The 13,606-nt window shown below is 46.2% G+C and overlaps 4 protein-coding genes across 8 annotated transcripts; 3 read left to right on the forward strand and 1 right to left on the reverse strand.

Moving 5' to 3' along the window:
- Window positions 1–48: 48 nt before the first annotated feature.
- On the forward strand, window positions 49–1,169 carry Crz (Corazonin). Its single transcript, XM_001358615.4, has 3 exons — window positions 49–430; window positions 491–709; window positions 768–1,169. Exons 2-3 carry the CDS (start codon window positions 495–497, stop codon window positions 1,036–1,038), a joined length of 486 nt encoding a protein of 161 aa, XP_001358652.2. The 5' UTR covers window positions 49–430; window positions 491–494; the 3' UTR covers window positions 1,039–1,169.
- Window positions 1,170–2,468: 1,299 nt separating this feature from the next.
- Window positions 2,469–5,210, forward strand: LOC4801583 (CUE domain-containing protein 2). Its single transcript, XM_001358616.4, has 4 exons — window positions 2,469–3,103; window positions 3,164–3,407; window positions 3,471–3,637; window positions 3,692–5,210. Exons 1-4 carry the CDS (start codon window positions 2,790–2,792, stop codon window positions 3,876–3,878), a joined length of 912 nt encoding a protein of 303 aa, XP_001358653.2. The 5' UTR covers window positions 2,469–2,789; the 3' UTR covers window positions 3,879–5,210.
- A 2,111-nt stretch (window positions 5,211–7,321) lies between these two features.
- Window positions 7,322–10,241, forward strand: Ada2b (Transcriptional adapter 2B). Of its 3 annotated transcripts, none has more exons than XM_015181836.2 (4): window positions 7,322–7,543; window positions 7,791–8,666; window positions 8,997–9,064; window positions 9,141–10,241. In XM_015181836.2, exons 1-4 carry the CDS (start codon window positions 7,430–7,432, stop codon window positions 9,790–9,792), a joined length of 1,710 nt encoding a protein of 569 aa, XP_015037322.2. In that variant the 5' UTR covers window positions 7,322–7,429; the 3' UTR covers window positions 9,793–10,241. The 3 variants fall into 3 exon arrangements, with proteins under 3 accessions (XP_015037322.2, XP_001358654.3, XP_003736550.1); XM_001358617.4 differs by having other exon boundaries at window positions 7,323–7,543; window positions 8,985–9,064; XM_003736502.3 differs by having other exon boundaries at window positions 7,324–7,543; window positions 8,915–9,064.
- Window positions 10,242–10,309: 68 nt separating this feature from the next.
- PolI (DNA polymerase iota) lies at window positions 10,310–13,588 on the reverse strand. 3 transcript variants are annotated; one of them, XM_015181837.2, is made up of 3 exons: window positions 13,499–13,588; window positions 11,966–12,934; window positions 10,310–11,900 (listed from the first exon to the last, which is right to left on the reverse strand). In XM_015181837.2, exons 2-3 carry the CDS (start codon window positions 12,920–12,922, stop codon window positions 10,578–10,580), a joined length of 2,280 nt encoding a protein of 759 aa, XP_015037323.2. In that variant the 5' UTR covers window positions 12,923–12,934; window positions 13,499–13,588; the 3' UTR covers window positions 10,310–10,577. The 3 variants fall into 3 exon arrangements, with proteins under 3 accessions (XP_015037323.2, XP_033234308.1, XP_001358655.2); XM_033378417.1 differs by having other exon boundaries at window positions 13,456–13,546; XM_001358618.4 differs by lacking the exon at window positions 13,499–13,588 and having other exon boundaries at window positions 11,966–13,260.
- Between the last annotated feature and the right edge of the window lie 18 nt (window positions 13,589–13,606).

A 13,606-nucleotide genomic window follows, 5' to 3' on the forward strand; every position in this document is an offset into this window, starting at 1 on the left:
CCCGAGCCTGCTTCAATCCAGCCCCCTCCGGCAGTGGCCGCAAATTGCTTTTCGGGGGAGCAATTTTAGTTTATCTTCTGCCACGGCAGAGGCGTGTGTGTGAGAGCCTTTCAACAAGTGGTAGTTTTTCAATCAGCAAATGCATTCAGTTTGAGCAGCCAGCTGGAGCGTTTTGGGCGTGGGTTGTGGGTTGGGGACCCCGACTTTATGTGGGTGTTAACCACAGCCTTAAAACAATTGGGTGCTAATAATCCCAGTTAATCTGCATAAGTGAGAGCGGGTGTATGGCTGGAAGGCAGCGGAGCACAAATAACCAGCACATCCTTAGAAGTACTCTGCTCTGCTCTTTGATGGCATCAATATAAAAGCCCTGGCAGGACCCTCAGAAGCTCAGACGTTGCTCAGGCCTCGTCGTGTGTGGTTTGAAACGGTAAAAATAGCAAACTTACCATTGAAATAAATGGTTTAATATCAAACAAATATTTTTCAGAAACATGATGCGTCTCCTGCTACTGCCTCTGTTCCTCTTCACATTGTCCATGGCCTGCATGGGTCAGACGTTTCAGTACTCCCGCGGCTGGACCAATGGCAAGCGAGCACTTGCTCCACCGTCTCTTCTGAGCCATGGACATTTCAATCGAGCCAGCGATTTGGGTTTCTCAGATCTGTATGACGTTCAGGACTGGAGCAGTGAACGCAGGCTGGAGCGGTGAGTATTCCTCTTCGTTAGTACAGAGCTTCTGCTAAAGTTTTGGGAATATTCTCAGCTGCCTGGCGCAGCTGCAGCGATCGCTACTGAGTCGGGTCTATGGCTCCGTGGTGGACTTCAATGCGAATCGACCCGAACCAGACTCTAGCGACAGTGGCAGCTCCCGCAACCGAGCCAATAACAACAACGAAAATGTTTTATATCCGACTCCCATTCAAAATCGTCATCACTCATCGAATGAACTTCTTGAGGAAATCTCTGCTGCGGTGGCCGGATCCGGACCGACGGGTGCGGGCTCAGGGGAGCCGAGCGTGTTTGGAAAACACTAGCTCAGTTTTCGAAATGTTATGGTATTTTAAAACTTTTGTGGAACTAGCAAGAAAATGCTACAAAAATGTAAAAAAAACAATGTTATATTTGTTGGCACAAGGTCAATAAAAGAAATCTTTAAGTAACAGAATTAATTCTATCTTATGGAAAATGTTGTATGATCATGGACGGGACAGGATAAAAGATCCGATGCCGGTTCATGTATGGTGATGATTGGAACTGCATTTCCCAACTATTGAAAAGGTGAACGCAACTGGAAATGTACGTGATGTTGATATTCAGGAGCTGAAGCACATTCAGAATTTTGTTGGGCGAAAATTTGACCTGGGATGGTATATAATTCATGCTGGGTCACGTTAAAAGCCGAAAGCTGGAGACATTCGGACAGTCGCTAAGGGTGAAAATGCCGCAGTTATTGGGGAATATTAACACGACACATCCGGACATTCTGTCGCGGCCGTTTCCGGCTATTCAGCAGGCTACTTGCCATTTTGGTCAGGAACTTGCCCTAGGAACTTAGTTTTTCATGTGGTTTGGGTGCCCTTTTCCAAAGGTCCACAGGTAAACTGAATTGTTTTTGCTTTCGGCCAATAAAAACCGTCAAAAATATTCTTCAAAACGAATTTTAAAACTTGATGCTGCAGCAATCAATTTGTATGGGCCAGACTTTTGTGCCGAGAAAACGAGCAGCATGTCCTACAACATGGGCGACATTCTGCATACCCTAAGGAAAAGGATATTATAGAATTGAGAAAATGTTTGTCAAAATAGGCTCCATTATATGCAGAAACTAGTCGGACTCTGTTTTAAAGCTATCACAACGTTATTTTGGTCTCTTGTGGAGACCAAGAGTGAGTATCGGGATCAGGATATGCATGAATACGTCAAAATAGGGTATACTACTGCCGTACTCCGATTGATAAGCAACAAGTCTGCAAGTACCAACATTGCAACTGATTTTTTGCTGAACTTTTTTGTTTAAGCCTTGTTTTTGTCAAAATAAAATGAAAAGGAGTACCTAAAAGTGGTTAGCACTGAATAAAATTTATTCATCAGTGGGAGAAAATTATGTGGGCAGAGCTGAGAGTCTTAGTTTGCCAGAATTATTCAACGGAATATACAAATTGAGCAATAGGAACGAGTAGCGACTTACGGTTTATTTGCTTGACCCTTTCCCTTAAACCTTTTTTCTAGACATAATCTAACAAAAAAGAATATTTAAAACACGCCAGACAAGTAGAAAATTTGTTCATTAATCGTATAAAATCATTTGAGCAGGGTTGAGCGTTCTATCTAGCAAGTAATATTCGGCGGAATATCAAAAACGAGGAATATGTATGATGGAATTTGAATAACTCGTCGGTATAATTACGGTATATTTTAAAAATGTTTCGGTATATTCCTCAGGATCAGCCACACTGCTACTAATCCGCACACCATAGGGTCACACTGATTTCTAGGTATTATTGATTGGAAAGAAGCAGAAAGAAGGCGCAGCAAAATCGAAACCATTTATTTAAATCGAATTTTCGTTCAGAGCTGTGGTGAAATTTCGTGTTCCGAGCCCAAGTCGACAGTCTGTAAAGATTGAGGGACTCTAGTTGTATTGAGTTTGGAAGTTTCGTGCAAGCGTTATTGACGTATACCAAGGAAAAGTGAGGGGGAAGCCTTTCGTTCCTGCGAACACCCCGACCGACCACCGAAACGAACAAAATCGCCGATACACAGATTTTTCTAGAAACGCAAAACCATGACCAATCTGGAGAAGCAGCACGAGATGGTGAAGCACAGCCTGGTGGAGTTCATCAGTGGCCATATACCTGGTGCCGATTTCCGAGTTGTGGATGAGATCGTGCTCTCCTATATAATCTCCATATTGGAGGAGGCCTCGCAGGATCCCTGCTTCGATGTGGAGGGCTTTGTGGAGATGATGGGTGCCTATTTCGAGGAGTTCCCGACCATTGACCAAGGCGTCATATGCGATTGGATCTATAAGCTGGCCAACGAGTTGACAGAGATGGAGAAAAACCAAGGCAACCATGACGCGGTCGACTTGTCGCTCAAGTGAGTTCTCCCCCTCCGACTGTTAGCCTGTGTGGATTGTATTATGTGACTATTCTGCAGCTTATTGAGCCTATCGAATATTATACCGGAGTCCAGGCTGCGGGCTCGCAACTCATCCATTTCGGAGAAGGACGAGCTCTCGTCGAACAACAGCAGCAGCGGCGGCAGCCACGGCAAGCGTTCTCAGCACTTGTCCGAGACCAGCGATGGAGGCTCCACTGATAGCTCCAGCTCCAATTGCGACTACTTTTTTGATGAGGCCGAGGCTCTGCAGGAAATGTTTCCCGACGCAGCCTATGTTGAGGTCAGTTTTGGGTTGTTAATACTGAGACGAAGTGAGGCCATAACAACCCGCATTTGTGTTTAGATCAAGCATTGCATTGCCATTTCCAAGGGCGATATAGACAGTGCCACTCAGATTCTATTGCATCGCCAGGAGACCAATCAGAGCCTGACCGATAAGTCGCACAGTATGATCATCAAGAAGAACGTTGTCGTCGATGATAATGAGCTGAAGAATCGCATCATCGCCAGGTGAGTACTAATCGGTGGGTAATTCGGAGCCAATTTATACGTGTGCTCGTTCAGGTACTCGTATGTGGACAAGAACGCCACTCAGCGCGAGTACAAGCCGGTGGTGCCCAAGATGGAGCCGCGCAAGTTGGTTCGCTATCGGGACAACAAGATTGTCTCGTTGAAGGGCGAACGCTACACCGAGATCAAGCGTGACGAAGATGCTGAGTTAAAAAAACCCAAGAAGCAGATTCAACCGTAACTAAAGATGAACAAAACTCTCTTCAAGTATTTTATCAAGAAGCAAATTAATCCACATCCAAGTAATTTATCCGCACCCACGACACTGATCTTTAAACAAAACAGCGACACCGATTCCGATTCCGAGCACAGTTTATGCACACAGCTGCATATTGGAATGACTCGAATAAACGCCCATTCCTATAGACATGCTAATGCCAATGCCAATGCCAAGCTCGGCCGATTAGTCCAGGCTTCTACCCCAGCATCACTTGCCCAACTTAGCCAACGTTTAGACGCTTCCTTACCCCTAGCAGCGCAACACGAGAAGGATCGAGAATATGATAAAGACGAACAACCGAGCAAACGTAAAGCCACCGAGTCCCGGTCCCTGTCCCGGTTCCCACATCCATGTGAGTACGTGAGCACTGAGTTTGAGTTATCGGCTGGTATTTTAATGTTATTGTTGCTAGTTGGCTTTGGCCAGTGTCCGCCACAGAATAACATCTATTCTCTTCATCAAGTTGTAGACAAAGACAGAAAGACTTTACATACCAAATTAGTTAATAGTTATGCTTTAGGACACTCCTATGTATATTTTCAGAGCCCGGCCGTGGTCGCTTGCTTATGAGTTTCATTACTGGCCAGCGAGAGCTGACGAGCAGGCGGCCCAGAAAGAAGGCCAGTTGCCGGTCGCTGTGATCGCGTACGCGATCGCTTATGACGACTAGTGTCGCGCCTGCGATGTGAAGGGTTGTGCTCCTTAGTTCCTTATGCAAGCAAATTCGAATTGAAAACTTATCTGTGAAAATTGTGAGGTGCAGTCTACCGCCCGTTAGCGAATCTCGAACCCTGAATGTTCTTAAACAGTATTGTCCTACCCAACACACCCACACACACACACACACACTATGTAGCAGGTGCGACACCCAACCCGAATTTGGAGCTCAAATAGACTTATTTAGAGATTTTTAGGTACTCAAATTGAAGAATTGAGTTTTGTTGGCCGTGTGCGTGTTTCAAAAACGCAGCTGCACAAAAACCTTGCCATATCTTTTTAAGATTTGTTTATTGTTTTTTATTGTGTAACTTGTTTTGTTTTTCCCTTGGTCTAAGCAAACTAGCAACATTAGCAACATACCAAAGCCACCAAAGCCGCAAACTAGTCCAGTCCTCTCTCCTCCCATATAAGAAATCGGCTACTGCTCGGAACAAGACAGCAATATTTAACCATAACCGAAGCATATTCAAGCATACAATACATAATTATAAAATAATCGATTAATCAACTATTTATATAGCGTAGCCTTTAGCCTCTCCCAAACCCTTTCCCCGAACATTGTAACCCTTACTACAATATCTCGGTAATCGTGTCCAGGCTTGTACTAATCCCACGCCAAATTCATTTCATGTTAGATGTAAGCATCAAGATATTGTTCAAAAGATTTTGTCAGTTTTCAATGTTTTGTTTGAAACAAAAGGATTAATTATGTTCTTAATTTTAGTCTAAGTTCTATGATCCTTGACCACCGTTTTATGTTTTTACAACAATTTGCATTTTAAGCACCTTTCGCGTTTTTAACCTTATTTGATCTATAAGTCCTACACCATCGGTTTTTAACATATTTATTTCTATATTTATATACATACATCGCAAATGTATTTATTATATCACTGGTTTCGGTTTAATATGATATTAACGATTTCTCATATATATTTTTAGTTTTATATATTATTTTTGTGATATTAGCGTAAAAAATCAACTTAAAGAAAAGGCAAAACACTCGAATTAAACTTTTGAAATTAATAAATAAACAACTATCAATATTTAAAGCATACATACTCGATGCTGTAAACGAAACGTTTTTTAATTCAAATAAAAGTTCCCCCATCGAAGCATCTAGAGAGTTCCAAAATGTTGTCCACAAATCTTGCAACTATGGATATTATAGAATTATGGAAGTGTTTGTCATCCCAGGCTACAATTAATGCAGAAAATGGTTTTTTGGAAAACATTATTTTACTATTAAATTAACGAAATAGGGTATATAAATGTCCATAAACCATGACATTCCATACTCACTTACGTTTTATGTTTGTACTTTTTATGTTCAAACATTATTTTGGACACAATCAAATTAAAGGAAGGAAGGAGATTAAAATTAGCCAATCTTGTAGGAAATTGAATCATCAGTGGGATAAATATATGTCTTCAGAGCTGACGGTCCTACCTACCTAGTAATATTAAACCGAATCAAAACCGAGGGATATGATTTCTGATAATGGACAGAGAACGATAAGACCATTGTCGGACAAAAATACTCTCAATGAAAATTATGAATTATGAAGAATTTTAGCGCTGTTTAGGTGAAAGATATCGTGGATAGGATAGATTTACAAGAGTAACTATTATTATTATTATTAGTACTATAAATGTACGTGAGTACTAGAAATTTGACAAGCGGAAGGGAAACAGTGTTAAGCCATATTACAGGTAGAGGGTATTATAATCATAATCATAAAATAAGTAAAGAGTGTAAAAAGCAAGGGGCATAGATTGCTGCCATGTCGTACTCCACTGGTGAGGAGAGGGAGCTTTTGAAGAGGACTCCTTGAGACCTAGAACAAAACGTAGCCAGAAATCCATCTCAGCAGGGAGTCGAATGCTTTATTCAAATAACATCCGTCTATAAATTACCTTAAAAGCCCTTGATAATGAAGGATGTTAACTCATATAAGTTGTTTTTTGTTAATCTACGCCTTATAAATCCATGCTGAGTTGGAGATATAAGTGATTTGGAGAGATGCAGGTGCGGAGTTCATGTCTTCCCAACCATTTTAGGAATAGCGGATAGCTTAGATATATACATATGTATACCTCCATAGTTCTTTGCATCAGACTTATTACCTTTCTTATGGAGACGAATTCTAAACGGTTTCTTCCAAAATCAATGGATAGGTGAATAGTTTAAGCCGGGCTTAACATGAAGCAGTACCAGTACACTGCCTGGAACCCCGTCCGGACCCGGTGAAAACACTGGCGTAACTAGTCGAAAATTTGGCATAGAGCTCTGCAATTGCCCCCTTGTGCAGGTTTCTAGATCTAATCGGAGAAGAAAGCGGCACACAAGAATCAAAAAATGTGCCATGAACATGATCTTTATCTCATAGATAGGATGAAACCGTTTTAATTCGTTTATTTTTTTAAATGAGTCGGTATATTTCTTAGTGTCAGACGGTCACACTGCTGCTCTCTTCTGCAACGCACAAATGAGTCGCAATTTTGAATGACAGATAGAAATGAGTATGGACAACAGGCAAAAACAGGGTGAACGGCCTCACCTCGCATTGAAAACAAAATCGACTTTTTGGTGCCTTTTGCCTTGCACCCGTTGCGTCTTCTTTCCGTTTTACCTGTTGTCCATACCCTCTTTTTCATCCCCTCATGTAGCAAGCGTGTAGTTACCGTGTACGTGTAGTTGCCATGTAAATCAAATTTAACACTGTCAAGATGGCGGCTGTCTAGTTTTTTCGCACAAACATTTATGTGGAAAAGTCCACTTTAAGGCCATAATGACCACGATTGCGGACCTGTTTACTAAATACAACTGCACCAATTGCCAGGACGACATCCAGGGCATTCGGGTGCATTGTGCAGAGTGTGAAAACTTCGATTTATGCCTGCAAGTAAGTAACATAGCACACATATGTACATACATGCATAAAGTGTACAGTTCAGCACACGTACTATAGAGATGCCCCTGTTAGCAACGCTCTGGAACTGTTAGCACTGACTCATGCTAAAGTTCACTGTACATTCATTCATACATATGCATATAATATATATGTATATAGCCGGCGATTTCACAATGTTGTTTGGGAACAGCTGTTTACTGAGTGCGCAGCAGGTATTTACGTTTAAATTTTGTTGTAGTGCTTTGCGTCCGGGGCAGAGATCGGAGCCCATCAGAACAATCATGCCTACCAGTTCATGGACACGGGCACCTCCATACTGAGTGTGTTCCGTGGCAAGGGAGCGTGGACAGCCCGCGAGGAGATTCGTCTGCTGGACGCCATCGAGCAGTACGGCTTCGGCAACTGGGAGGACATCAGCAAACACATTGAGACCAAGTCGGCGGAAGACGCCAAAGAGGAGTATGTAAATAAATTCGTCAATGGCACAATTGGCCGTGCCACCTGGACGCCGGCCCAGTCGCAACGACCGCGTCTCATCGACCACACAGGTGATGATGATGGTGGTTCGCTGGGTGCCAGTGCCATGGCCAATCTGCCACCTCTGGAGATCAACGCCGACGAGGCGGCGCAGCTGGGCTACATGCCCAACAGGGACAGCTTTGAGCGCGAGTACGATCCCACCGCCGAGCAGCTGATCTCGAACATTACGCTCAGTTCAGAGGACACGGAGGTGGACGTTATGCTGAAGCTGGCTCACGTAGACATTTACACGCGACGTCTCCGCGAACGGGCCCGCCGCAAGCGAATGGTGCGCGACTACCAGCTGGTCTCAAATTTCTTCCGCAACCGCAACTATGCCTTGCACCAAGGCCTCACCAAGGAGCAGAAGGAGTTTCGGGATCGGTTTCGCGTCTACGCTCAGTTCTACACTTGCAACGAGTACGAGCGTCTGCTGGGCTCCCTGGAGCGCGAGAAGGAGCTGCGGATCAGGCAGTCGGAGCTGTATCGCTATCGATACAACGGTCTCACCAAAATCGAAGAATGTGTGCACTTCGAGCAGCACGCGGCAATGGCATCGCACCGATCCACAGGACCCTATGGTCATGGCAAGACTGTAAGTGCGAGCCCGCTAAACGGGCATACAACTCGGCAGGGAATGCAATTGCAATCAGTTGCAGCCACATTTATGTATATAGTCTTAGTAGATATTGAATGCAGGCTGCTATTGCTACAATTTAATTCCCTGGTTGGGTGCGCTCGTCCAATGAAAATGCATGACGAGTTGAATATCGTGTGTGCTGCTTTGTTCATTCTTGTACCAAACTTACAATCGCTTTCCCGTCTTGTTCTCACGATATTCAGCTCCTCTGTATTATCAACGCACCAAACAGCGAGCGTTTGAATGGTTGTATAAGACAATGTTTAACCACAGGACCTCACGCAGCCCTCCAATGGAAATCTTCGGCCGCCAAGCTCTTCCTTGCTCTCCCCACAACCGAATCTCAGAAAGGCGTAAGTATTTGACTAAGATTGGAAATTGGAGTTTCAATTTCTATAACGATGTGCATGCTCCTCCCCTCCTTATTAGCGAAATGTCAAGCGGCGCAGAGGCAAGCTCAAGTTCAATCGCACCAAGAAACACGCACCACACCGTCGACCCGACCTGCTCCGACGGATTATCGCACAGCAGAAACTACTTGGATAACTGTCGGGTATCGTCGGCAGCTACGACGCTGCCGACAACAACAACAGGGGCGGGGATGGGGATGGGGACGGTGACGGGGACATCATTGGAATCGGGCATAACAGCGACGACGGGAGCGATTTCCACGGCTACGACGATGGCAGCGCAGGCGAATCTGCCAACGACATCAGCGAAGGGAAGCCCACAACTTCAGCAGCAGCAGCAGCATCCACCACTGTCCAAAAACAACCAGCTACTGCATCCAAACGAGGTCGTCGGCAGCAGCGGAAGCCATAACACGTCCGAGGAGCAGGCGGTGCCCAGCATGAGCTTTAAGTTACGTTCACAACTGGAAGAGCTTAAACACCTGCCCCAGCCGCTGGGCAGCAATCTGCTGACCCACAACGAGCAGGATTTGTGCAAGAAACTGAATATAACACCCACCACCTACCTCTCCCTGAAAACCGTCTGTCTGAGTGGAGCGCCATCGTTGGGCAGCCCCATGGAAATATCCCTGCGCAAGTTCTTCATCAAATGCGGCTGGCTGAGCCATTGAATGCCCCTTTTGAACCGCCACCACCACCGCCCCCGCCCTAGAATCGAATGGTAAGTAAAACGCTTCACACATTTGCTGACTTAGGGACTTCACTTTTATTTTGAAAGCGACGTTTAGTAATAATAAAAAAGACAACAATTTTCGACTGTTCCAACTTGTGTTGCCATCATAAAAAAAAAACAACAAAATATATCTCACTTGTATCAAGTCAGGCTCAGACACTTCAGGACACTTTTGTGTCCCCCGCCCCACCCCCCATTCAATTAGCTAAAAGTTTGTTACTTCGTGTGAGAGATGGTGTCGTCTCTAGTGTAAGCGCCCGATCAAGGTTCAGATATTTTGTATTATCTATGCGTAAGTAGGCCACGCCCCCAACCAATTAAACATTGTATAAAGATAATGAAATTGAAAATGATGAAATAAATGTATTGCAAATGTGCAACAATGAATTTCTATGTATAATCGCAAAGCTCTCAGCTGCCAACGGACTGCCCATACTAGGATACATGTTTTTTTACGGATGTTCTGTCCGTGCTTATGTTTTTTTAATGTAGAGTCCGCCAAATCGTTAGTGTAAGTCTCAAGCAACATGTCTGTTACGCTGAGTATTCATATTTGTATCTTACTGAATGAGGATGATGATATATCCTAGCATAAGCTCGTCCAATTTAGCACCCCATCAAATAACAATATGTAACCGTATACCTACAAAAATAAAATATATTTAAACTGATATTTAGAACGGTTTTCTTAAACTAGAAACGATGTGATGCCGATGCACTGCATTACTTATTCCTCAAAAAATAGCGATACAGTGTGTTCTTCTCGGGTCGACTCCCGGCACCAGCGGTGGCCGTAGCTGGGGCGCCGCCACCTCCACCCGCTCTGGCTGTGGCCGCACTATTCGCTGTTGTGCTAGCCGCCGCTGTGTGCTCCACCGCTGCCACCAGAGAACTGCGCCAGGACGCAATCAGCTCGTTTTGCAGTTCCACAGGAAGTTCCTTGAAAACTTCAGCATCGACTCCAGCTGGGCAGGCGATCTCCGTTAGAACATCATTGGCGTGGACGCTGACTGTGGAGCTGGTCTCGCTTGCTGTGCAGCTATTATTGTTGGGCGCTGGAAACGCATCGGGTGCTGTGGTCGGCGTGCAGGGAGCGCTCATGGAATCATCCATGGGCGAGGGCAGTGGCGACGAGGCTGTCGAGCTAGCGTTCGAGCTAATCCGACGGGCAGTGCGTGTAGGCATGAAGCGAAGACTGCCATCGATCCGATTTAGTAGCGTGTTGGGCGGCTGGATTGTCCGGAATCGCGGAGCACCTACAGAGCACCCGCCTGCCGACGTGGATGGGGTGGTGGTGCTGGCAATGGGACTCATGGGATAATCCTTTTCGCTGTCGCGAGAGTTGAGACGTAGATCACAGACACGGAGTTTGCTGGGCGACGCCACATCGGCAGCGGTGTCCATCACGTCCACCGCCAAACGACTGCGCTTCGAGACCAGCATGCGACCGATGCGGCTCTTCTTTGGCGATGGCTCTATTTCGGTTTCGGAGAAATCGCTAACGTCCGAATTGGTGGCCGCCGACTCGGAGCCGTTGTCCAGCAGCATGGGGATCGGCGAGGCTGTGGTGGCACGTCGCCTATAGAATTGATCACTCGGCTTGAAGGTGGTCGGCGAGGATCGGAATGCCGACTCATCGGAGGTCGGACTCTCTGCCGTTGGACTTGTGAGACTCGTGTTGGTTAATGAAGTTATTGACTGCACCTCCAGATCTGCCTTCTTGATGAGAAAATTGGCTATGGACGAGGAGCCAACCTTGCGCTCTTGGAACTTGGAGAAGGCCAATCCAATTAAGGTGATATTGAACGGCTTGCTTAGGTCCACGATGCGTTCGAACAGCCGCATTACGATCTTGAGGAGCTTATCCTGGGCCCCATCCGCCAACTGCACTTTGCTCACACCCATCTCGCCCGCACACATAGAGGTCTTAAATAGGGAGGGCAAGATGTTTGCCTGCTTGGTCTCGCGGTGACTGCTTTTCTTCTGCGAGTCAAATTTCCTAAGCACAACTTTGATGGCAACGGGGATGCGTCCATCTTCGGCAACCTGTGCAAATGGCAATAGCGACAATCAGTACATGTTTCTCTTAAATGTATATTTTGTCAACGTACCTGCTCTATGAGCCTTATGAGCAGCATGCGAAACCGCTCCTCCACATCTGTGCACACTGATATGGGCTTGCAGGCGTCCTCCATGCCAATGGTCTTCGGCTTGCCGGTGGGCCGGACCGTGCTCGAGTCGCGACCAAATGCCAAATCCCTCAGCTTGGTGGCTGTCTCGAAGCCGAACTTCTTTCGCATAACGACCATGTCACATTGTTGCAGCTGTTCCACCGTAGACATACCGGCCTCCAAGAGGAGGCATTGCGTTTTCTGGCCGATACCCGTCACGCGCTTTATGTCGTGCAGCTCCCGCATGAACTGCTCCGCATATGTTGAGACCAGCACAGTCTGCTGGTTGGGCTTGTGGCTGCTTCCCACCAGTTTGGCCAATAGCTTGTTGTAGGCGATTCCGGCGCAACAGGTTATTCCCAGCCGCAGCTTCAGCTCCTCGCGTATTTCCTGAGCAATGCGGGTGCCAATCGCCAGACGCTGGGCACAGCCACAGGAGCAGGTGGTCAACGGGGTGCCATCGTCCGGATAAGTGTGTCCAACTGGCGGCCTTTGTTGCGCCTCGGCTGCATGGGCTTGCCGAAGGTCCACCAGGGCCGACACATCCATGAAGTTCTCATCGAATCCGAGCTTTTCCACCATGGGTGTGTAGTTGAGAAGCAAATCGAAGATCTTCTGCGACATGAGACGGTATGGCGCCAGGTCCTCGCCATTGACCAAGACCAGATCCGGGCACAGGCGCTGAGCCTCTGTGATGAGCATGAGCTTGTTCACGCCTCGAGCCCGCGCCACATAATTGCAGGTGACCAATATATTCTTCTGCTGGATGCCCAAGGCTTTCGTGCGCAACGTGGGGTCCCGTATCTCCTCCACTTGGGCGTAGAAATAGTCCATGTCGAGATGCACGATGGTGCGCTGATGCGCCTCGCTCTTGGCCAGCACGCTGGTGAAATCCATGATTCAAAGCGGCTGCAATGGAAGGAGGGCAAAATATGTGTATGGTGAAATAGTGAATGATGCAAGTCGAGGATTTTTCATTGAAAATGCTTGGCATCAAAACAAAGCAAGCCACAAGAGAGAGCAGCAGTCGGTCTCTCGTACAACAGCTGCTGCTTGCCATGGACTGGGACCAGGGGTGTGGTGCGGGGCGGTTCGCCTTGACGTGAAATCTTCCACTGTTGCGTGCGCCCCTCGCGCCCCGCGCTCTTTCATCGGCAGAGGCAAAGCCGACTTTCTAATCAAACAAGCAACCCGAAACACGAAAAACTTCTGACGTAGACACATCTCGCGAGCGTCTGCCGGTTAAACTCTTAGTTTAACAACAATATTGCACATTTTTCTGTTGTTGCTACGATGACGCATTAGTTAATAGTCGAGAAAACACCAGAATTTCTCCGGACGCGGATGGGATGTGTCTCGCTGGGAAACAGCACTAATGCTACACTTAATTGACATTTTATTATAGGCCGACTGTGTAGTCGTCTACACACCTAAGAAGCACGCATTTATCAGGTTAAACTATTATAAATTTACCATTAAATCTAAAAACTGCAGCCATTAAACAACAAAACGAGTACAGGAAACGGTCACACTGATTTTTGAGATGACAACCAGTGTGACCGATGGCACTATCGATACATC

The sequence above is a fragment of the Drosophila pseudoobscura genome, chromosome 2 (assembly GCF_009870125.1).
Source record: "Drosophila pseudoobscura strain MV-25-SWS-2005 chromosome 2, UCI_Dpse_MV25, whole genome shotgun sequence".
Lineage (NCBI taxonomy): Eukaryota > Metazoa > Arthropoda > Insecta > Diptera > Drosophilidae > Drosophila > Drosophila pseudoobscura.